A 21,318-nucleotide genomic window follows, 5' to 3' on the forward strand; every position below is an offset into this window, starting at 1 on the left:
TTGTGGAACATTCAAGAAATCTATAATACACAACACACAATGGTCACATTAGGCAATTGAATCAATTTCAGCACCATTGGAAGCAAGCACTTCTTTCAGCTTCTCCTTGGTTTCACCATTTGTTACAGTAGCAGGTGGAGGGCCCTCAGCCCACATGCTAGCAACTGTTTCCACCGCACGTTCGATGACCACTCGAACCCTGTCTCTCATCACCGCATTGGCACATTCAACTTCAAGATCCTCAAGCCATACCCGCGCAACGTGCTTGTCGACTCTGATCTCAATTCCAGGGACCGGGATTCCCAAAGAATGAAGTCGTGCAAGTTCAGCGGCTTCCAGTTCAGCCAACCTTTCGTCGTCGTCGTCGTCGTCATCTTCTTCTTCCTCTTCTTCTTTAGGAGTCTGCTCCGCAGCACTCATTTGCGCCGACGCTTCGTTCTTCGCTGCCCCGTTGGTAAGTTGTGTAGTGGGTAGTCGCGGACGCTCAATGGGTGATATGTCCGATCCGAATTGTGCCTCAAGCATCATGAGAAGGCGTGCAAAACGTTCTTCAGGGCCTAGCTGTGAATGAGGGTTAGGAAGTTCAAGGGTGTCGTGATGGTGGTGATGATGGTGCTTTTGCTTGGCGGATTCTGTAAAGATGGTGTCAGTAACTGAAAGCAGTGGCCTATATGGTGTAGAATGTGTGACATACGCTTCACAGACGCAGGGCTGCTTTCAACAGTGAGCAGAACTGCCATGACAGCATCGGCAACCCCATCATTCATCATATTCCCTTCCCACTCGAGCTCGACCTCGCGAGTACGAGGGAAATAGCGAATGACTACACAGCCCATGACAAGATAGGCCTGTTCATTTTCGATAGGGATTTCTTCATCGGCCGCTTCCTCTTTCATTTTGGATACTTCTTTGGAACCCTGCTTGCCCTCCACATTCTCCTCCTTGACGTCGGTCTTCGGACCAATCTCCTCGATAGCACCGAAAGTGCCCTCGAGTGCCCATTTGATCAGGTCCATACTCGCCGAGCTGAGGGTTATATGTTGCTTGCAAGTGATAGTTGTCGTAGTTAGACCGGCATATTCGCGCAGATCGTCGGGTGCCATCAAAGATAGGTTGAATCCGTTTTGAACAAGGACACCGGCCATGAGGTGGCCGTCGTCTTGCTCCGAAGGAGGCGCAATTTGGGCCAGCTTCCCGACGACTTTCGCAATTTTGTCCTTCTTGAAAGGGATGCGGACTTCTTCACAGTTTGCTGGTGTATATACTTTGACCTTTACAGTCTTCTCCGCATTAAGACTGAGAAGCTTGGATTTCAGTCGCATCATCTGATGTTTTTCGCCGTGAACAAGGATCTGGGATACGGTCAGGGATCCAATTCAAGGGAATAATGAACACGGAACATACCACAACAGGAGCAGAAACTTCTTCAATGAAATTGCGATTTTCAACGCCATCAACATGAGCTGCGAAACTGATTTCATCCACAGTGCATCTCCTTGGAATCATAACCTTTTGTTCTTCATCATTGCCGCCTCTTCTCGCCAGCCCAGTCGCTGCTCTTGACATAACGGCTGGAATTTGCTCGGGTTCATTAAGGAGCTGCTTGGCCATTGTACCCTCAACGCTGTAACCGGTCATAACAACACCGTTGCGCTCATTTGGGGCCCAACGCTCAAGGAGTTCCCTGCTTGTACCAGTCTGTAGCATACCCGGGGAAGCTAGCATCACACAACCCCCTACATCATCGAAACGCTCCAGGCTTCGCAAACTCCTAACGAATCTAAAGTCCCAGGGCCCAGCGCTGACACTCTTATCGCCGCTCGCTTCCGCCTCCGCCATACGCTGTCGAAAGAGTCGCTTGATATTATCATTCATTGCGCCGATATATGTCTGATAAACAACCATGCATCTTCGGGCTGTATTTCCAATGTAGTAAATAGGCACTTTCTGCAGTTCAGGATGTTTCTCCCAGTACTCATCAAGAATAAGTAGCAACTCTTGGGCACGGCCGAGAGCAAAAACAGGCATTAGGACCCTACCACCGCGATTCAAGACCCCGGTGATTGACTTCATCAGTGCAGCTTCACGTTCCAAACGAGGTGGGTTGGATGAGATTCCAAAGGTCGACTCCGTAATAAGAACATCAATCTTTATTCCCTTTGGCACTTCGGCCGGAATCAAGTGCCGGTCTTCTTCACGAGAGTAATCGCCGGTAAAGAGAATATTCAAGCCAGCTATTGAAACCAAGAACATAGCGGCACCAAGGACATGGCCGGCAGGGAAAGGAGTGATACGGATGCTATTGATTGTGTGTGTTGTATTGAAATCTATTGTTTCAATCAAAGGAAGTGTAGAGAGATGGTCATGTTCGGTATAAAGAGTGGTACGTTGATCCGACGAAGACGCGGTGTTGCTGACCCGTACATTGTCCTGAATGAGCCACTTGTAGATAGCCTTGGTCGCATGTGTCATAAACACGCGGCCTTTGAAGTTCGTTTTGCTGAGGACATAAGGGAGAGCGGAAGAATGATCAACGTGGAAACTAAGTAGGAATCTATCAGCCACCTGCTTGACCTAGGGTATCCAGAAGAGACTATGGACACCGAGCCAAGAACGCCAAAGCGATGCACAGATACAGAGATACATTCGGAGCACAGGATAAATAGCTAGTATAAATTGTATTGTGTTTCTCGTATACATGGGAAGAAATAAGCTCTGCATCGAAGAGAACCAGACTTCCACTGATGACAGATTTATCCAGAATCAAGCTCCCGAGGACCGAAGGAGGCTTGTGGCAAGCGGGAATGGCTATGGACCACGATAGACTTTGCAAATACAAAGGAGAGGAGTATATTACATACTGGCTAATCAAAAGGATGTCCACTGTGCTCAAGTCGAATTCGTCGAAGAATGGAAGAGCAGAAAATCCCTCTTTCGCAGGATGCATACCGGCGTCAAGCTGTCAGAAAGGGATCAGTCAGCCTTAACTACCCATAAAAGATGCCCATGTAGCCACACACCATCACTGTTTTCCCCTTATATTGAATAATATGACATGATCGGCCAACTTCATTTCCTCCACCTAGACAGTAGAACCCCAGCTCGTCTGACGGGTCGACAGGCTCATCGTCGACCGAGGCATTTAAAGCCGATGCCTTTCGTTTTGTCGCCATGATGCTCTGTATTTAGTAAGTTCTGTTAAAACAATTCATCTATCTTTGGCGTCACAGTGGCCCTTCCGAGGATAAAGCGCAATGTTAGCGCAAAGACGGACTAAGGAGCTATCCCTCTCATGTAACAATTAATATGTTGGGACTAGATCAGCCATGGCAGGCGTGTAATATAATAGAGCAAAAGCCTATGATCTGAATGGCAGCGGTGAATGAGAATTCCCCGACTGATGCCTGGCGCAACTCTGCCAATCCGTGTTGATCTCAAAGAGCATCAATGGGAGTAACAGTTGGAACAAAAGAAACGCGCTTCCGCCGCCCGACTTACCTAATTGACACGTGACCCCAGCGGGATCCGCAAATCTTGTCAAGGAAAAGCTCCCTTTCCATCTGCGAACAACACGGTTAGACCCGGTCTATTCACCACGCACGCATCTATTCTTCTGTGAGGGTACATTTGTTGAATTTGTTTGACGACTCTATGCTGGACGCTATTTTTTGAGATGGTTACAGTTGGTGGTGGTGGCGGTTCGAGCAATCCGCTCAGTTTCGACTTTCGCGCGGGCGTGGTCTTTGCATCTCGATAGACGTGACCGAAACTACAAACGATCTCCTGTACGAGTTTATCACCTGAAAACCGAGAAACACAAGCCACCATGGCGCAAACACAACCGCAGCAGTTCTCCCAGTCTTTTTCCCCTCCGGGGTCCTCCCCCTCTCCGGGGGCAGCTTCCCCGGTGAATGGTGGCGTCCCTCCACCGGTCAAACGACAACACCTCTCACCTCTCCCGCAATCACCTTATGCCTCACCGAGCTTTGGAACGCTACAACTCCCTCAAAACCAACCGATACCTGTAAATGGAGCGAACCTGAACGGTACAGGTCAACAAACACCACAAACACCCGCTCCCCCACCTGCAGGCACCATGGGACCACCTTCTCGACCAGTAGAGAAAGCGACAGATGCCGCAGAGCTTACAGATGTCCTGGCTTCATCCGGTATCGATGTTAGGGAGGAGGAGGCGTTTCTTACCAGTAGTTACTCAGCTCCGGGAACCCAGGCACAGCAGCCACCAAGACCCCAACAACCTCTCACGCAACAGCAGCCACAACCTCCGCTGAATACATCCTTTACATCACAAGCTTCAACAGTATCAACACAACCTAGTTTCACAGAACCTTCACCATACAAACCGCCAGCAACTCAGGAATCATTCTATTCTGAGCCACCACCACCAGCAGCCCCCGCTCCGTTTAAAGATCCCAATGAACCAACGCGAGAGGATACCGAAGCCGCTAGACGTGCCCAGTACCACCTGCAAGAACCATTCTTATTGACGAAAGTTTTGGAGCAAAAATTGCAACGACGTGGCTTTGAGCTTGGGGTTCGTATACCAGCCGAAGGTTTGTTTCATCCGGTACCAGGCCGTCCGCAACCGATCGAAGTTACCGGGCCCGACGGATCATCTGTTGTACGTACTGGGCAGACCATCTTAAATCAAGAAGGGGCACCGTTGGTGGACATACTGAACTTGATGTCAATCTCTTGCGAAGAGCGATTGCGGGGCGTCATCGACTACTCTTCTACGCTCGCACGAAGCCGACGTGCCCACTCACATGGGGTCGTACCTGTTGAATTCAAGGACATGGCTGTCTCGGCTGGTGTCCCTAACGGGACTGGGGCAGTTGACAAAACGCCACTCAAACGTGTGTTGAACTCTTGGTAGATGAACTTTTTTTGACGTTGGCTAACAGCAAAACATAGGACCTCATTCAGCGACCGAGCAACCTGCAGCCAAATCACTAGCTGAGAAATATCGTGCGCTTATGGAAAGGGACAATTCTAGCGAAGAAAGCCGAGCTGCCAAACGCGCTAAGCGCAGTGCCAACGCTATCCTAGGCGAAGGCGGCCCCGTGAGGGCCGAATCTGTAGATATACCTGGCTCCGGTGCCTCTACACCGATCCCCGACAAAGCGCCAAGCATCGATAAGAAGGGAATATCTAAGAAAGAGGCTAAGAAGCTCATGGATGCGAAGGCAAGCGAGGCCCAGCAACACCAGCAGTCTGTGGAAACCGCACGACTCGCCACCAATAGCATGCTCTCGGGTCGTATGTTTGGAACCAAGAAGTCCTACTCATGGTTAAATCGGGGGCCAGCAGCCACCAGCAGTGGTTTTTCTACACCGTCACGTGTCAGTACCGCAACCCCAAGCGGGACGAGTCCCGAGAAGCCTGGCCGTGAACCAGCCATCGTGCCCGCGAAGCGATTGGGAATGTGGCGGGAGGACAAAGACAAGGGCTCGGGGGTTCAGGTCCGAGACATCTTATTCATGCTCGAACTGGATGGCAGAGGCCCCCGACACGTGCAGAAAGCGTATTCGAAGGATCTGAAGGAAGACCGAATAGACTGAATGAGCCTTCTTCATGTCCTATATGAAATGAACCGTTGATGCTAGTTCCGCTGCATTCTCGACTTAGCATTTGATCTTTCTTGTCTTTCGAGGTCCGCACAGTTACTGCGCAGGACCGTGGTCTCTGGCGTTGCGGTCGGTATATTCTCATTTTGCTCAACACCTCCGCCTCGGGTGTCCCACGCTTGTTCTTGTATTTTTCTCCGCGTGCAATCTTTCTCGAGGCCGGAATGGAGTCACTGCATATGTGTGCCGTTTCTTTTCTTTGGCCCTCTACTACTTACTACTACTACTACTACTACTACTACTACTATTATTATTATTATCACGAGTACTCGATTTAATTGGGGTGGCATCTTTTTTTGCAGAGGCCGCTGCAGGATACATTTACCTCGCTTCTTATACCCTTTGTGACGGTAGGGGGGGGGGGAAATTTATAAAATCAGATATCCTGATGAATGTAACCTTTGTCTGATTTTTTGTTTTTCAACCCGATCGACCCGGTGCCTGTAGAGGATAATATTTGCAAGGTAGAGATCGAACTGCGTACGGCGTACAGAAAGTATACATACTCGGGTCACGTTCCAGATTTCCAGAGTACTTAGTATTCAGTCTCGACTGCTGTACTGGGGTTAGGGCCGAACGTGAACTTATTGCGGGAACCCTTACGCACCAGACACGCAAGCAGAAGATCTCATGCGTAGATCGTATCGTCATCACATTAGCACCCACATTATCATTCACTGCCACGGGAGACACATCAATTAACATCACAAGAGCAAATACTGAGGGATCCCCGAAGAACTTTTTTTCGATTAAACCTTGTCATGGTGACAGTCCCAGATTCAAGTGTCAAAAGACTGACATTGAGGTTGAGTCGATGAACAAGATGACATCAGTTCGCAGCGAGCCAAGGGAACCTGACCGCAAAAAAGCGGAGGGGCTCCATCCACTCCCATCCAATCCTATCCAGTCAATCGCCCCAGCGGCGCCATCGCTCGGATGGGACTAGCGTTGTATGTATGTATGTATGTATGTAAGTACTGAATGTATGTAAGTGCTGGGGAAAAAAAAAAAAAAAAAAAAAAGGGAAGGTGAAAAACCTCCTCTTAGTGTGTATGGAGTATGTATGTACCTACTTTAGGGGGATTAATTTACTTCTGCGAGGTAATTAATGAAGTAAAACTGTGTTTCAGTACAAGAAGTGGTTGCTCCGGTCGACAGGAAACGCCTCCGACACACAGGGCTTTTCCCACCGTCGCCACACCGTTTGTCACCCAACATCAGATCGACATTGCATTTTAGCTAGGAAAGAAGAAGGGGGGAAAGAAAAACTTAGTGTTACCCCTAATTATGATATATATTGGCATTTGGAAGAATTTGATTCATTTTAAATTATTTCGAGAATGTTTCTGTATCCGGGGAGGGAAAAGAGGAGCTCTTGTTCTGCTCTGGGGACGGCGGTATTTAGTATTTTTTACCTATAAATGGGGGAGTGGATGGGACGATTAAGGCTAGACTCCCGGCGCTATTTCATGACTGGGTTGCCCCGGGCGCTGCAGTGCACTTTGATGAGCCTTGCGATCTGCGATTGAGTCCCATGGCTGTGTGTGCGAGATGGTTAAACGTCGGCTGTTGTGTCGTTTCCATAGGGGACTTCCTTTAGGGGCCATATCTGGCACATTCTTCTCACATATATACTCTCTGTATGTATGCCTGTACTTGTATAGATCATGTATGGATGGATGTACCTTAGTAGTACTATAACCGAATGAGACAACAACCCTAAGACAGGTTGAAGAGATCACCTTGCCTGCGTCTTGCACGATCTGAATCTGCTTGACGACGTAAATAGATTAAATTAATTAATTAGATTAACCACCTTAAGACAGAATCACGGTTCACCCCAGAAGGAGTTGCTGTCGGTTGGAAAACCGCTGGTGCGTGTCATGACCGAAACCAATGTCTGCTTCAACCTCCACGAGTTGGCCCTTAATTAGTTCAATTGGCATTTGCCAAAACATCCTCGCCGTCCGTGTGTCGTTAGTTCGGGGGATTTTACTCGAGGCAATGAATATCGGTCTTTTGATATTTTTCACAAGAATTATTCTTTTCCTTCCATAACAATATGTATATTTTCCATTCTTAATATAATTATTATTATGATTAGGTGCATAATCCCTTTTACTTGATCGATCTCCTTTTTTTTTGTATTGCTTTATTCTCCCCTTTATTTATTTTATTTTATTTTTTTTCTTTTGTCCAAGATAAAATACATGATCATTTCCTTTTCTATCCTATTGATCCGTTTCGCCTCAGCAGCAGCCTCACATTCTCTCTCTATTCCCCTTCCTACTCCGTCCAGGTAATAAGTCATACGAAAGGATAATCACCTGCTCTCTTCTTCCCTGCCTGGTTTTTACGTACCGAAACCGATGCCAATGGTACAGCCCATTGTCCAAGCGAAGCAAATCAGACAAACGTGAATCCTACCGTTCCCTCCATCCAATTTATTCCCATGCAATTTTCCCCATTTTCCTACTACTAGTATTTACCTCTGAAGGCTTCGCTGCTCCGACCGCCTCTCAGTCATCATCCCCCACGCCTCTCAACCGACTCTCGCTCCCTCCCTCTCCCATCTGCTCTCCTCTCTCTCGTCTTCATCGCCTCTCTGTCTATATTTCCTTAGGACGACTTTTGCTTCATTGCCAATTTTTGTTTTTCCCCCCTTTCATTCTTTGCGTTGTCAATCGGATTTGCCGTCTATCAATCGACTGGGAGCATTACGAGAAACTCCGGGTTTCCGACCTGGTGTTTCGAGTCCCCTGTCTTTTCACCACAACCCCCCAAAAGTAGATTACGACGGTCTACTGCGATCCGACGGGGTTAGACCTCCTCATACCCTTCATAATTCTTCTCTCGTGCTTCGCCAGCATCCGCCGCTCCGACGACCGGCTGGATTTCTCTCCTCACCATGTCTACTCCCTCGACCGCCACTGCGACACACCCTACGCATCATCAGCAGCACTACGGATATCCTCACCACCCGTCCTACCAACCGAACCCTCCCTATCCGACCACGTCCGCCGCGGCTACCTCTCGCCTTGCCACCACCTATCCCTACGCCGTCAACCCGGCAACTGCCACCCTACCCTTCACACAATCTCCAAAGATCGTCTCGGCGGCTCCCACGCCGGCAACGACGACGGCAACCATGCCCCCAACCCACAATGGAGTCAGCGCTAGCGCGGCCCCAACCCAGACCGGAAGGAGGAAAAAGCCAGACTGGGGCGAGTTCTACAAGAATGGTATCCCGAAGGAAGTTATTGTCATCGATGATACTCCACCGCCGGAGCAGTCCAAGGGCTCCGCTCGCAGCTTCGCGACGACGTCCACTGTGACGGCTGCCTCCAACGGAAACCTACCCCAGCCCGCGGGAAAGAAACGGCGCACCGGGGTCGAGTCGGCGTATGATGTGACATATTATGATCGTCCGTCGTTCTCGATCAATCCTCAGCATTATGGAGAGGATTCTTCTGCTGCTTCGATTTCAACGGATCGCACAACGTCTCTGCATACTACTGCGCCCACTTCTCTTTCTCAGGGAAGCTCTGGTGCGAGCAACGGTGTTTACTACGAGGATGCTAATATCGGACAAAAGCGGAAACGGGTTACCACCCGCAAATCTGCTCGAGACGAGCAGAAACGGCGAGAGCTAGAGAATGCCGGTGATGCGTTTTTGAACTATATTCCACCTCCCAAGCCGATCATCAAGGCAAAGGATGTTCCAGTGCCCGTTGTTCGAGATGTAAGTGGCTCATACCCTTTTCTTTTTTTTGCATTATTGTTAGAGTCGGAGAATTTAACATACGGCAGTATGCAAACCGAGGAGAAAAGTTCGATGACGATGATGGTCATTATATTGTAACACCAGATACCCCATTAACAGACCGATGTGAGTAACACCCTGGTGACTGTATATATTTGCTTGACTGACACTTCATAGATTCGATCATCAAACTCCTTGGCCAGGGAACGTTTGGAAAGGTGGTGGAAGCGTATGATAAGCATCGCAAGACCCGTGTTGCGGTCAAGATCATTCGTTCCATTCAAAAGTACCGGGACGCGTCGCGGATTGAGCTTCGAGTGCTGTCGACGTTGGCTTCAAACGACCGGCAAAATCGAAACAAATGCATCCATTTACGCGATTGCTTCGATTATCGCAACCATATTTGCATTGTCACGGACTTGCTTGGGCAAAGTGTTTTTGATTTTCTGAAGGGCAACGGCTTCGTCCCCTTTCCCAGTAGTCAAATTCAGAACTTTGCTCGGCAGTTGTTCACCAGTGTGGCATGTAAGTGCTTCTACCACCCAAAGCATTGGTAATTCGATACTGATATCACATAGTCTTGCACGATCTCAACCTTATTCACACCGACCTTAAGCCCGAAAATATCCTCCTTGTCAGTAATGCCTATCAAACCTTCACCTACAACCGCACGATCCCATCGTCGTCACACGCAATCTCCCGCAGCGCACGTCAAAGACGAGTTTTGTTGGACAGCGAGATTCGTCTGATTGATTTTGGATCCGCGACCTTCGATGACGAATATCACTCTTCCGTTGTTTCCACCAGACATTACCGGGCGCCAGAGATCATTCTGAACCTCGGCTGGAGTTTCCCTTGTGATATTTGGAGTATCGGCTGTATACTCGTCGAGTTCTTCACGGGGGACGCTCTTTTCCAAACCCATGACAATTTGGAACATCTTGCCATGATGGAGGCTGTAATAGGCGACCGGATTGACACTCGTCTCGTAAGACAAGTGATGCAAGGTGGACGGAGTGGGAGCCAGAACCAGTCTGCCAAGTATGTTACGTCATCCCCTTAGGTGTTGAAGAAGTGCTAATCGGTGTTAGGTACTTCATCCGCAACAAGCTTGATTATCCTAACGATGAAACCACTCGTGCCTCGCGGAAGTATGTGAGGGCTATGAAACAATTGACAGTATGTAATCGGTTACACCCGTTCAACTTCTGAGGTCGTTGCTAAATGTAGCAGGATTTTATTCCCACCACCACCAAGTTCCACCGTTTATTCCTGGATCTTCTACAACGCATTTTCGTTTATGACCCCAAAAACCGAATCACAGCCAAGGATGCTCTCAAGCACCCCTGGTTTAAAGAGTCAATCGTGGATGATGGCACTGAAGCTCTGCGGATTGGGGAACAGTTGCAGCGCAACACCCAACGCCGCTAGACCGACATGTACCTCTGATGAGTACATTTTCAGCGAGTCCTCATGTTGTTAATCTCAAGTGGCTATATGACACTGGTGCCTCGACGGCCAGCCAGTCTGTAATTTGCATGAGTACGGGTTTATAGGTTACGATAGATGGTTTATTCTTTTGGTTATATGCATCATCGGGATGGCAGCCATGTCCACGATGATCGATAATGCAGCGGAGACTGCCGACAGGTTGTCTCTGGGGCTAAATTGGGATGCCCGCTGGAAAAATTGCCCAGCTTTTCTAGCGGTTCTTCGAAAAAGCCATCGACATCTGAAGGAATCCAGCGACCGGAAGGAATGGGCAAAAGTGTAACGACGCTAGTATGGGTTCTTATCTATTTATTTATTACGGAGGACATGCTTGTTTTTACTTTTTATTTTTTCTCACTGCTATTCGCACAACTGGGGGTCAGGATCTGGGGCTTGTGGGATATGGTCTTGTTTTTTCTTCGTTTGATATCTTCTCCGCATCGTCGATGTGCTTCATTCTTATCGGATTTTATTCATCGTCTTCTGGGGCGCTCTGGTGATATGATACAGGATTCTATCTTGCATAGTTGTCTGGTATATTGTTCCTTTTCTTCGTTCTCGCGGTAGTGAGTTTGACGGTCACTACGATCAGTGCCATCAGGTCTTCGTCGGTGGCCAGAATAGCCGAATGACGCCTTTGCATGTTCTCCCTCGCCTGGTAGAGGAACTCTGATGGTTGCATTTGTACTTATAGGACTATACGACCCCTATACGTTAACGACTGTTGAAATTGTGTCTTTTTCGTTTCCCTTGTTAGGTTTGACGCGATGGCGGCTGATATCGGACTTGATGCGATGATGATCAGCAAATCACGATATATCTCAGGAGACACTACGAGACGATCTAAGCACGATAGTCACGCTAGTGGCATAGACTACGGCCAAATACCCCTCTTTATCGAACCCCTCATATTATATACTCTGAATGTTCCCATTGGCAGCCAAACCAACCTCTCTTTCAGCACATCATGGGCAGTATTGAGACCAACCCGGACGTGCCTTTTGCATTTCATGAGCTCACAATATCTCAATACCACTCGGAACTCATCCATGGACGAACGACATGCGTCGCAACAATCACAGCATATATCACCCGGATAAATCAGTACAACAGCACCCTGAAAGCGATTCTAGCCATCAACCCTAACGCCCTGCATGAAGCACACCAGAAAGACCAGGAGCTCGCGTCTTGCGTTGACAATACCGGCAAGGACAACCCTAAACTCACTCTCCAACCTCTGCACGGCGTCCCAGTAATTCTAAAAGACACTTATACGACTGCCTTTCTTCCCACTACATCTGGCGTTCGAGCTCTTCGCACCCTAACGACCGACACCTCATGCACAGTCGTGCAGAACCTCCTAAACAATGGCGCCGTTATCTTGGCCAAATCCAACCTGCACGAGTTCTCGCTGGAGGGAATTACACTTTCTTCACTCGGCGGTCAAACCCTAAATCCTTATGACCTCACCCGCACCCCTGGCGGCTCCTCCGGTGGCACAGCCGTCGCCCTGGCGACTAACATGGGACTGGTAGGCTGTGGCGGCGACACAATGAACTCGTTGCGGTCGCCAGCGTCGGCGTGCGCAGTGGTTGGCTTCCGGCCGACTCGGGGACAGGTCTCCCGGAGAGGCATTGTTCCAGTCACAGAAACACAGGATGTTGCGGGACCGATGGGCCGAACAGTGGGGGACGTGCAGATTCTCTTCGAGGCAATGAGAGGAGAAGATATGGGAGATCCCGCGACTTTGAACCCGCTACGATATCAATCACCCAGTTATATATATGCGTCCAAGATAAAACTAGGCATCTTAAAAGACTACTTCAGCGACGGGACCACGACCGAAGGTTTAACGATCAACAAAACCATCTATGACGCACTAGCTAGGCTTAGAAGCAACTCACCATACATTGACCTCGTTGAGATTCCTCATATGCCCGACTGGGACGTCTTACGCCTCCGCACTAAAGTAGACACCCAAGCTTACGAATTCCGCACCGTACTCGACGCATTCCTCAACTCACAAACCGTAACCACGCCGCACAAATCCTTGGCCGCCATCGCAGCAAGTGGCCAATACAACTCCCAAGCCATGACAGCCGTGCTCGACCAGACACTCCAAGGCGGTGAATTCACTCCCACAAGCCCCGAGTACTACTCCCGACTTGAGAGGATAGAGTCTCTCAAGGAGTCGGTGGAACGGTGCTTCCAGGAGTATGAACTCACGGCCTTAGTGTATCCGCATCAGAGACAGCTTGTTGCAAGTGTGGGGTGCACAGTTCAGCCAGGTAGAAACGGAATTCTGGCGGCGTTGACAGGAAGGCCGGCTATTTGCTTCCCTGGTATGTTGATCCATATCCAAATGCACCTTTGTGGTGGATACCTGGATAGATACTAGACTGTCAAGTGCTCATATCCTTACAGCAGGGTTCAGTCCCGAGACGCCCTCCGCACCACTGGGCATCCCCATCGGCATCGAACTAATGGGCCAACCCTGGAAAGACCAGGAACTGTTAGGCATCGCGCAGGAATTCGAATCCGTCCTCACAGCAAGGAAGCCGCCCATTTCCCCCCTAAACTAACCATATGCATAACATCTAGACAGGTACAGTATACACATATAATCTTCGCAAACCTTACCTCGATATGTACATCTACCAACCATGAAACATCCTATCAAGCCAATACCTGAAAATCCAAATTCTTCCTCCCAAGCTCATCTACAAACTCCCCAACAAACCCAAACCCACACTTCCTCAACACAGCCTGACTCCCTAAATTCTCCTCCGCAGTAGCAGCCCACAATCCATCCGCAACAACCACAGCATCATCCCCCTGCCCCTGCCCCTCTAAAACCCACTTAATCTCCCCAAAATGACCCATCACCCCCCTCGCAGCCTCCGTCGCATATCCCTTCCCCCAAGCACCAACATGAAACCCGTACCCCAACTCCCACCGCACCCGATTCGACCCCACCGGACCCAAAGGCATCGCCAACCGCTTGATACCAATCGTCCCGATTACCTTCGGTTCAGGAAATATAGTACTGGGCTGTAGTTCCCGAATAGCGAATACGAGTTTCAGATAAGTTTTTTTTGGTGATATCGTAGTATCATTGGTATCAGATGCTGCTGGACCGCAAGATGATAGCATCCAGTCTATCGTCTGAGAGATAGTCGTATCAGGTGTTCCGCTTGACCTATTCTACCAGTTAACATTGAGCAAACACTATACTAATCAACAACAGATCACAGAATGAAATATTCATAAAACAAAATCAACATAACCAGAAAAAGAAAGAAAAAAAAGAAAGAATCCGAAACGAACCCCCATTTTGCAACCTCCGGATCCCGACGCATCTCAAAGACATCCTCTGCATCGGAGAGGACGAGGGGTCGAATATCAAGGCGGGTAGTTTGGAAGGATATCATTTCTGGACGCTTATGTATGGGTTCCGTATACATAGATTGGTGTCCTGGATTGGGTTCAATGGTTGAAGGGTACTTATTTTGGGGTGGTTTTATGGGGTTGGGAATTTATTGGGTGAGTGAGTCAGTGAGTCATTCATGGTGGGGGGGGGGGGGGGGTTTGTTGAGTCAGGGTAGGGTGTTTCTCACCTGGTTTTTGGCGCCAATTTATATGAGATTTGGGGTTTTGGAATATATCATTCTATTTTGGGGGGTCAATGTATAGTTGTATGGTTTGTATTGGTGTTCTTGGGTTTGTGATTTAGGGATGTGATGTGATGTGTTTGTTATATTGAAGATATATATATTGACATTAAAGTCGAATTGTGGTTGGTATTCGTAAACTGTCTGAACTATTAGTATGTATAAGCCATGCTTGGAACTCCTTATAGGGTACCGAAAGAAATATGGAGTGGAAATGGATATAACAAAATCGACGTAATTTAATGTAGTGTCGGGGTTGATTATTAGATGAGGGTTGGCTAGTCAAGTCACGCATGTCCTTGGGATTCTGTTTCTGATTTGCTTCCATAAGAGAGGGTGATCAACTGTGACTTGCTTTTTGGTGATATGCTCTGCCTCATACATATTCTTGGGTTCTGAACGTAAATCATAAGACGATTAAATATAGTACTGTGTGGGGTAGAGGAAATTTGGTCTGAGGATTAAGGGTTGTGTTTGCAGATGGGATGCAAGTTCTTTCTTCGTTGTTTAAATTGCCAATACAACCTGCGTACTGTAAGCTCGTCACGACGGGGCAGCTCGTTTCGGAGCGCTTTAGTTGGAAGCAGTATGATATATATCTTGGGTTGCGTTTGGAGTGGGACTATCGTAACGGGCACATCTAGGGCTGCCTTTGCGTTGGAGAAACGGTGGGTATATTGATGAGTTTGCGCAGTGGGCATACAGAGTAGCTGTAACTCTATAAACCGTTCAATGAGAGAGTAAGATATCTATGTAATCTATCCATAGCCTGTATATACGGACTGAACCTTTCCTGTCCATGATGCGCCAACATCAAAAGGGTAATAGAAACGGAAGAAATGAAATAAAAAAAAAGCTGTGTCGCAAACGTCAACTATGCAAACCAACTCAGGGGAGCTTTACATCCCCCGGTTGAACTCAACCATCCCGTCCTTGCCACCCTTCTGCCAGAACTCCTCCTCTAAAGACTGCGCACTGATAGCTTGGCGCTGCGGGAAGGCTCCCAACGCCAACGGCAGGGCAAACAGGGATGTAGCAAAGATCAATCCCAGGTTCAGAGGAAGCACCATACGGGGCCGAGCCTTGAGCCAAGCCGTCTTCTCCAACCGGAGCAGAACCAACGGTGGCAAAACCATGATCGGGGTCGCGTTCAGCACACGACTGACCGCAGTCTCACCCACAGCGATGGTGGCCGCCTTCTTGCTCTTACCCAAGCTCTGGATCGGCTCGCCGGTCTCCTCCCGCTTCTTCTTCTCAGCCTCCGACAAAACCGGGTAGACGTCGATACCCTGGCGGATCTCCTCACCACGCATGAGGAACACGTTCAGGGCGCTAGCGCTGGACACGGCAGCGAAGGGTACCAGTCGGCCGAGCATGAGCTTAGTGCTGGGCGACAAACCCTTCAGACGGGGTACGAGAGCGTTTAGACCTAGTGCCACTGAGCACGATGCCGACACGGCCATCAGGTATGACTTGGCCATCTGGGAGTAGGACAAAGGGGTGGACTTGTTCGCATTTGCGTTGTTGACGGCAACGTTAAGCGACTGGTTGGCAATCTGCCAAAGAAGTGTACCAGTGGTCTGACAAGCTCGTATTAGCCGATGACCTGGCTGTGTGTCACACAAGGGTTCCTCCTACCTGCAGCCCGGGCGTAAGCATGCCGGCCGTCACCACGAGGTTGGTCATAACGTAGCAGGACATGCGGAAAGGAAGGAAAACTGGTTCGCCGGTGTCTAAGGAGGTTGGTTAGACCTATTCAAGATAAATCGCTTTGGCAACGGACCTGGGTGCAGCGTAGAATCGACGACCTTCTTCGCACGCCACAACTCGGGTGTCATAGCGGGAATGTGGCTCTGCTTATACGAGGAAATGAGCTGCTTCGCACCCTCCAGCCCCGACGAGGAGATGAATAACATCCTAATGAATCTTAGTCCAGATACAGTAAACCAGACGCATGGACAACATCATGCTGGCAGGGCTCTCAGTCATGAAGAGTCGGGGGGGAAGCATACCTCGGATCGGCGATGTCAGCCGAGTGTCGCACACGGCCCCAGTATGTACTCAGGTCATACTGAGAGGGAGGGAGATCCCGATTGCCAGGAATGGAGCTGGACATGGCCGGAGAGGGAGCGTAACAGATGGCAAAGGCAGTACCTCTTGAGGAGGGTTCCTGGAGTGAGCGACTGGGGGGGGGGGGAAGGAGGAGGGGGTGGAAAAAAGAGTCACGGAAGAAGAAAATCATTTACAGGAACCACACGCGCTATCGGAGGCGGTGAGCCCGATAAGGTGCCAGGTCCACCAATGACAGACTGCCAATTCCAGAGGGTCGGCAAGGGTCCCGTCACCGCCTTTGCAGCGGATTTAAGGAACCGGATATCAGTCCGAGAATAGCCGCCAGGTACGCCTTTTACTATTTGTTTATTCTAAAGGAATAAATGGGCGTTCGCTATGGAATCATTGATTAAGTACAGTTCATTCAGAATACTCGATCCTATCCAGTTGATGGGCCACGGGCTCCATCCTGATTTTGTCCAAAATCACTAGTTACAGTAGTACATAGGTATCACGTAGGCCGCTCGCCTTGGCAATTAATACAAAAATTAGGAAAGAAATGATAAACGGCAGTATCTCACCCGGGATGCATAATAATATAGCCACCAATGTACAATGGTGAGCCAAAACATGTTTCAAGGAAATATGGGGGGGAGGGGTATGTCTAAGGTTATCGCACAACGAACAAAGGAGACCCGTTGAGAAAAAAAAAAAAAAGAGTGTGGCCGTCAGTCAAGGGACCTCATCATGAGGGCCGAGGGAAAAGGCTGACGCAAATCGTGTCATGATTTATCCATGACAGGCGCGCAAATTGCTTGCTTGCTTGCCTGCGGATGTGGGGTTCATCGTCATAAGTTCTTTTACCGGAATCGATAGGATTTGTGGGCTAATGGCGACGTTGGTGCATGGCCAACGTTCCCGACAGGGACCCGGATGCGATTTCTCCGGGAAGGGGTATGGGCACAGAAGACACAGACGTAGACTGATGGCAAGTTAGCTCGCTCCAGACCGACACACTTGGTATGTAACCAGTGGCTGCACGATTCACTATATCAAATCAGTTTCCTGGTCTGGTTGCAAGGTTTCGTGGAGAGGGTAAATACCATTGAATCATCAAGTGGCCACCATTGTCCATGGAATTACAGATACATCTGGTTCCATTGCTCGGATTGCTGTATCGGTCGGTGTTTGGGGTTGCCAGATCAGGATCCGTCATGGTCGTGGGGGACGTGTTCGGGGCCTGGAGATTGAGATCCAATTCGGCGCCAAATCGGGGTGGTGAGGAACGGAGATGCGCCAAGGAGCGTGACGATCGGTTGACCCGTGAGCCGAAGTTGACAGTGTGGGATCGAGGAATGCGGCCTCTCTCCTGAAGTACCTTTCGGAGTGCATGCTGGGCATCACCAGATTCCTCTTCCGAGTCAGCTAGGGGTGCCGGAATCGAACTGGCGCTGCGGTAGGCCATGTCGGACGGTATGATCATGGATTGCCGCTTTGGCGTACGCTTCCAGTCATCCAGACCCTGTCTATATGTTGGCCTTCTGGCTAGACCCCGAGAAGAACCGTTCCAAGGTGAGGCCCGGCCAGATTGGGATGAAGCCGCAGTAGAGGTGTAGGAGCCCTTGGAGTGTGGCCGGGAGCCCGAATCAGAAAAGGTCATCGAGGGATTCCGGCTGGAAACTGTGGGATACTCCGAAAATTCTGTCGAGTCATATTCGCTTTCGGTCGTCGAACCATCCAAGTCCATCCCAGTGAGAGGGTCCGATAGCCCAGTAGCGGCTTCAGTGACGGGTTGCATCTCTGCCTTAGCTCTACCGTCCTTGCCAATCCGCAGGACAACGGACTGGGAGCGCCTGGGAAGACCAGCAGCGACTGAATTGGAGCGCTGCAATGGCTGCCGCTGGGGTTTGGTGGGTGAGGATCTCTTAGAAGGGCTCTTCCGGATACCACACGAAGACGACATCATTCCACCGAACCCGGGACGCTGTGCGGATATAGCACTCTGGGTGAGACTCCGAGTCAGCGTCGGTCGTGCCTGTCGAGGAGTGAAATCGTCGTCGTCGTCGTCGACATACGTGGGCAGCTTCTGGTGTACACTCTGCGTGCGTCGAAGCTGCTCCCTTTTAGATTCTTCGGTCTGGTGATGGTAGGGCTGACGGCCTGGTCTCGAGAAAAGTCTCTTGTCCGGAGTAGGCTGGGTTCCTCCGAAGCGACGGGCCGGAGAGCTCAGAAACATGGCTGGGTCTTCAGCCTTGTGGATGGGAATACGGGGGGAAGTCGAGAAAGGAGCGGGAAATAGGGCAGCATCGGTGGGTGCCGCAGAGGTGAGACCATATGCATTGCTGTTGAACTCCGGCAGATCTAGGGTTCCCTCAATGGACGGCAATTGTGGGATGTGAGAGGCTTGGGAGAAGGGCGGGTGGTTCAGGTGAAATGAATCAGTCGTATGGTTATCGAAGAAGTCAATATTACTTCCGGACAAGCCCAAGTCCCCGCCCTGCGGCTCGAGGTCATGATCCCAGAACAATCTCTGCTGAGGAAAGAAAGGAGACGCGGATGGATCAATGCCAGCCAGCTGGAAGGGGTCCGGAGACGTTTGCAGATCGCCAAACAGCCTGGGGGACGCTCCCATCAAACGGCTTGGCGTCTCCAGATGCCCGCCGATGGCACTCGAGGCCGACGGCCGTCGTCCCGTCCCACTGACATTCTCCAAACCAGTCACTTTCCTCCTGGAAGCACTGCTGGGCGGCGGGGTCTGCATCGAGGCAGCCGATTTGGTTGATTCCACCGTCCGGGGACCTTCTTCTTCAATGTGCCCATTGGGTTTGGTCGCCCGGATGCGCTTGGCTGTATCCGTCTCCTGTTCCGATTCCTTCAGGTTCCGTCCATTGACTGACTCTGCGCCCGTGTTTGGCAGTCGGAGGGGGTTATTCAAAGGTGTACTCAGTCCGAACTTCTGGGGGGTTCGGAGGAACTCTGGGCTCGAGGCATATGGATCCGAGGTGTCCCAGGTGACTCTGGGGTCGAAGAAGCTCGATTCGAGCTTGGGGGTTTGAAAGGCCGAATCGTCAAAGACCGTGGTCGGAGGAGTCCTCGTAGGTGTCTGAGGTTCGCCGTTGGGATAGCTGAAGCTGAACATGATCGCAGGCTCGGTCAGCTTCATCTTTCGGGGTAATGAGACGGAGCTCGTTTGGAGCTCCGCGGACCACAAAGCCAATATCCCAACCACCTCAATTGAGTGTACGCCACAACAAAATGCAGAAACAATGTGAGTCGGGACAATTTAGGCAGGACGACAGAATCTGTCACAATATTTCGATACAGAACTAGTGGGTGTAGAAACAAGCCCCGCCTGGGGGGCCAAAGGAATTAGGTACGGCGTAGATAGATTAACCAACATACCTGTGGACGGGGTGATCCCAACTCATGTCAGCAACGCTGTGATCCTAGCAACCATTCAACACAAGCTGCCAGGCAACCCTCTGGGGCGATGTCCAGATATTTGGGAGCCGTCCGGAATGTTAGAGTGGAGGGGTTCGGTAGGGTTCGATTGGCGGATGAATGTACGCCTCCACAAGCTCATTGAAGCCGAAGCTAGAAGGCCACCTAGCTAAGAGAGAACAAATTTATGAATGAACCCCTTCGGAGAGAAAATAGAATGAAATAAAATAAAGAAACTGGAAATTAGAGCATAATCCTCTATCTTTGTAATTGACGACCACAGGAGCAAGACAAAGAGGCGAGGAGGTTTGAACGAAGATAGGGCGAGTGGGAAGGTGGTCGAAGGTTGGTAGGAAGGTTCTGATCGGAGCTCTCCTAGACAAAGGGAGAGAGTGGAGGAATGCGTACAGTGTGACCTGCCTCGAAAGCCCTTAATGATCAACTGTTCTTTGATCTGAGACACAGAGACGAGTTGACAGTCAAGCGGAAGAAGAAGAAGAGCGTTGTGAAAGAAGGAGAAGAGTATCAAGTTCGACCGAAGGATTGGTTGCAAAGAGAGGGGATTTTTTCTTATGTTTTTCTTTTTCTCTGTTGGTAATTTAGTAATGATTTGACAGGTTTTTTTATTACTGTCTTTTTTTTTTTTTTTTTTAATGTATCCGCAGATCCACTGAATGGGGACCTTTTTTTTTCACTACAAAATTTTTATTTAATGAATTATGAAAATACCTAGTATAAAACGAGATCCGGATCTGCTGGGAAAATAACAGTTAGTTTAGTACAGGTACTTTTAATCCGTTCCGGGTAATAATTCGATCAGGCTACGACCAACCAAAAAAGAGCCATGCGATTTAATCAAATCAAAAAGCCTCACAGCCCGATCGCCCTCCACTTTTCGAGTCCTACTAATGTCTCGTTCGGGTGGAGACGACGCCGGTTGCTGAAGGAAACGAGATGAGGCAGACATAGATAGCTGTGCAAGGCTACTACCATCCTAGGAAATGAGTTGACTATCCTCGGTTTATCTTCATACTCCCAAGATATAGGGTTATGTGAGTGTATGGATGGATTAACGAGGGAGCTCGGAATTCTGGAACTGTGTAGAGTAGGGTATGGTGAGCGGGGTGGTTTTTTGCAGTTGCCATGGTTGTCAAGAGAAGTATATACATACAATAATTACAGAACTACCAGGAAAAAAAAAAGTTGACGTACGATGGATATACATCCGATACTACAAATCAACCCGGTACCT

General features: G+C 49.5%; 8 protein-coding genes across 8 annotated transcripts; 4 read left to right on the forward strand and 4 right to left on the reverse strand.

Moving 5' to 3' along the window:
• Nucleotides 1–4: 4 nt before the first annotated feature.
• Nucleotides 5–3,421, reverse strand: ysh1 (cleavage polyadenylation factor subunit YSH1). The gene is made up of 5 exons (XM_032077517.1): nucleotides 3,021–3,421; nucleotides 2,862–2,959; nucleotides 1,405–2,542; nucleotides 695–1,352; nucleotides 5–632 (listed from the first exon to the last, which is right to left on the reverse strand). The coding sequence occupies exons 1-5, from the start codon at nucleotides 3,171–3,173 to the stop codon at nucleotides 49–51; spliced, it is 2,631 nt and encodes an 876-aa protein (XP_031930368.1). The 5' UTR covers nucleotides 3,174–3,421; the 3' UTR covers nucleotides 5–48.
• Nucleotides 3,422–3,581: 160 nt separating this feature from the next.
• Nucleotides 3,582–5,876, forward strand: BDV27DRAFT_124103 (uncharacterized protein). The gene is made up of 2 exons (XM_032066019.1): nucleotides 3,582–4,877; nucleotides 4,936–5,876. Exons 1-2 carry the CDS (start codon nucleotides 3,827–3,829, stop codon nucleotides 5,580–5,582), a joined length of 1,698 nt encoding a protein of 565 aa, XP_031930369.1. The 5' UTR covers nucleotides 3,582–3,826; the 3' UTR covers nucleotides 5,583–5,876.
• Nucleotides 5,877–10,160: 4,284 nt separating this feature from the next.
• BDV27DRAFT_76234 (putative protein kinase (Lkh1)) lies at nucleotides 10,161–11,006 on the forward strand. Its single transcript, XM_032077520.1, has 3 exons — nucleotides 10,161–10,452; nucleotides 10,503–10,590; nucleotides 10,645–11,006. Exons 1-3 carry the CDS (start codon nucleotides 10,358–10,360, stop codon nucleotides 10,840–10,842), a joined length of 381 nt encoding a protein of 126 aa, XP_031930370.1. The 5' UTR covers nucleotides 10,161–10,357; the 3' UTR covers nucleotides 10,843–11,006.
• BDV27DRAFT_76215 (uncharacterized protein) lies at nucleotides 11,007–11,745 on the forward strand. The gene is made up of 2 exons (XM_032077519.1): nucleotides 11,007–11,436; nucleotides 11,597–11,745. Exons 1-2 carry the CDS (start codon nucleotides 11,170–11,172, stop codon nucleotides 11,618–11,620), a joined length of 291 nt encoding a protein of 96 aa, XP_031930371.1. The 5' UTR covers nucleotides 11,007–11,169; the 3' UTR covers nucleotides 11,621–11,745.
• On the forward strand, nucleotides 11,670–13,531 carry BDV27DRAFT_76199 (amidase). Its single transcript, XM_032077518.1, has 2 exons — nucleotides 11,670–13,244; nucleotides 13,327–13,531. The coding sequence occupies exons 1-2, from the start codon at nucleotides 11,870–11,872 to the stop codon at nucleotides 13,482–13,484; spliced, it is 1,533 nt and encodes a 510-aa protein (XP_031930372.1). The 5' UTR covers nucleotides 11,670–11,869; the 3' UTR covers nucleotides 13,485–13,531.
• Nucleotides 13,532–13,578: 47 nt separating this feature from the next.
• BDV27DRAFT_155134 (GNAT family N-acetyltransferase) lies at nucleotides 13,579–14,333 on the reverse strand (the record flags this gene model as incomplete). Its single annotated transcript, XM_032072090.1, has 2 exons — nucleotides 13,579–14,101; nucleotides 14,230–14,333. 2 exons carry the CDS (start codon nucleotides 14,331–14,333, stop codon nucleotides 13,579–13,581), a joined length of 627 nt encoding a protein of 208 aa, XP_031930373.1.
• An 896-nt stretch (nucleotides 14,334–15,229) lies between these two features.
• Nucleotides 15,230–16,762, reverse strand: BDV27DRAFT_124109 (sideroflexin family transporter). Its single transcript, XM_032066020.1, has 4 exons — nucleotides 16,586–16,762; nucleotides 16,357–16,490; nucleotides 16,212–16,306; nucleotides 15,230–16,153 (listed from the first exon to the last, which is right to left on the reverse strand). The coding sequence occupies exons 1-4, from the start codon at nucleotides 16,687–16,689 to the stop codon at nucleotides 15,473–15,475; spliced, it is 1,014 nt and encodes a 337-aa protein (XP_031930374.1). The 5' UTR covers nucleotides 16,690–16,762; the 3' UTR covers nucleotides 15,230–15,472.
• A 265-nt stretch (nucleotides 16,763–17,027) lies between these two features.
• BDV27DRAFT_76254 (PHD finger domain protein) lies at nucleotides 17,028–20,011 on the reverse strand. The gene is made up of 2 exons (XM_032077521.1): nucleotides 17,729–20,011; nucleotides 17,028–17,672 (listed from the first exon to the last, which is right to left on the reverse strand). Exons 1-2 carry the CDS (start codon nucleotides 19,786–19,788, stop codon nucleotides 17,486–17,488), a joined length of 2,247 nt encoding a protein of 748 aa, XP_031930375.1. The 5' UTR covers nucleotides 19,789–20,011; the 3' UTR covers nucleotides 17,028–17,485.
• Nucleotides 20,012–21,318: the final 1,307 nt, after the last annotated feature.

The sequence above is a fragment of the Aspergillus caelatus genome (assembly GCF_009193585.1).
Source record: "Aspergillus caelatus strain CBS 763.97 unplaced genomic scaffold BDV27scaffold_38, whole genome shotgun sequence".
Lineage (NCBI taxonomy): Eukaryota > Fungi > Ascomycota > Eurotiomycetes > Eurotiales > Aspergillaceae > Aspergillus > Aspergillus caelatus.

What these genes read in the sequence shown, in the direction of transcription:
- BDV27DRAFT_76215 (XM_032077519.1), top strand. Translation starts at nt 11,170, where the DNA reads ATGGGCAAAAGTGTAACGACGCTAGTATGGGTTCTTATCTATTTATTT. An exon ending in CTATCTTGCATAGTTGTCTG is followed by an intron (nt 11,437 to 11,596) that starts GTATATTGTTCC and finishes TTGTACTTATAG; the next exon opens with GACTATACGACCCCTATACG.
- BDV27DRAFT_76234 (XM_032077520.1), top strand. Translation starts at nt 10,358, where the DNA reads ATGATGGAGGCTGTAATAGGCGACCGGATTGACACTCGTCTCGTAAGA. An exon ending in AGCCAGAACCAGTCTGCCAA is followed by an intron (nt 10,453 to 10,502) that starts GTATGTTACGTC and finishes AATCGGTGTTAG; the next exon opens with GTACTTCATCCGCAACAAGC. An exon ending in GGGCTATGAAACAATTGACA is followed by an intron (nt 10,591 to 10,644) that starts GTATGTAATCGG and finishes TAAATGTAGCAG; the next exon opens with GATTTTATTCCCACCACCAC.
- BDV27DRAFT_76254 (XM_032077521.1), bottom strand. Translation starts at nt 19,788, where the DNA reads ATGAAGCTGACCGAGCCTGCGATCATGTTCAGCTTCAGCTATCCCAAC. An exon ending in GGCCACTTGATGATTCAATG is followed by an intron (nt 17,673 to 17,728) that starts GTATTTACCCTC and finishes GATTTGATATAG; the next exon opens with TGAATCGTGCAGCCACTGGT.
- ysh1 (XM_032077517.1), bottom strand. Translation starts at nt 3,173, where the DNA reads ATGGCGACAAAACGAAAGGCATCGGCTTTAAATGCCTCGGTCGACGAT. An exon ending in ATAAGGGGAAAACAGTGATG is followed by an intron (nt 2,960 to 3,020) that starts GTGTGTGGCTAC and finishes CCTTTCTGACAG; the next exon opens with CTTGACGCCGGTATGCATCC. An exon ending in CAGCCCTGCGTCTGTGAAGC is followed by an intron (nt 633 to 694) that starts GTATGTCACACA and finishes CCATCTTTACAG; the next exon opens with AATCCGCCAAGCAAAAGCAC.
- BDV27DRAFT_124103 (XM_032066019.1), top strand. Translation starts at nt 3,827, where the DNA reads ATGGCGCAAACACAACCGCAGCAGTTCTCCCAGTCTTTTTCCCCTCCG. An exon ending in TGACAAAACGCCACTCAAAC is followed by an intron (nt 4,878 to 4,935) that starts GTGTGTTGAACT and finishes AGCAAAACATAG; the next exon opens with GACCTCATTCAGCGACCGAG.
- BDV27DRAFT_124109 (XM_032066020.1), bottom strand. Translation starts at nt 16,689, where the DNA reads ATGTCCAGCTCCATTCCTGGCAATCGGGATCTCCCTCCCTCTCAGTAT. An exon ending in GCTGACATCGCCGATCCGAG is followed by an intron (nt 16,491 to 16,585) that starts GTATGCTTCCCC and finishes AAGATTCATTAG; the next exon opens with GATGTTATTCATCTCCTCGT. An exon ending in CGATTCTACGCTGCACCCAG is followed by an intron (nt 16,307 to 16,356) that starts GTCCGTTGCCAA and finishes CAACCTCCTTAG; the next exon opens with ACACCGGCGAACCAGTTTTC.
- BDV27DRAFT_76199 (XM_032077518.1), top strand. Translation starts at nt 11,870, where the DNA reads ATGGGCAGTATTGAGACCAACCCGGACGTGCCTTTTGCATTTCATGAG. An exon ending in GCCGGCTATTTGCTTCCCTG is followed by an intron (nt 13,245 to 13,326) that starts GTATGTTGATCC and finishes ATATCCTTACAG; the next exon opens with CAGGGTTCAGTCCCGAGACG.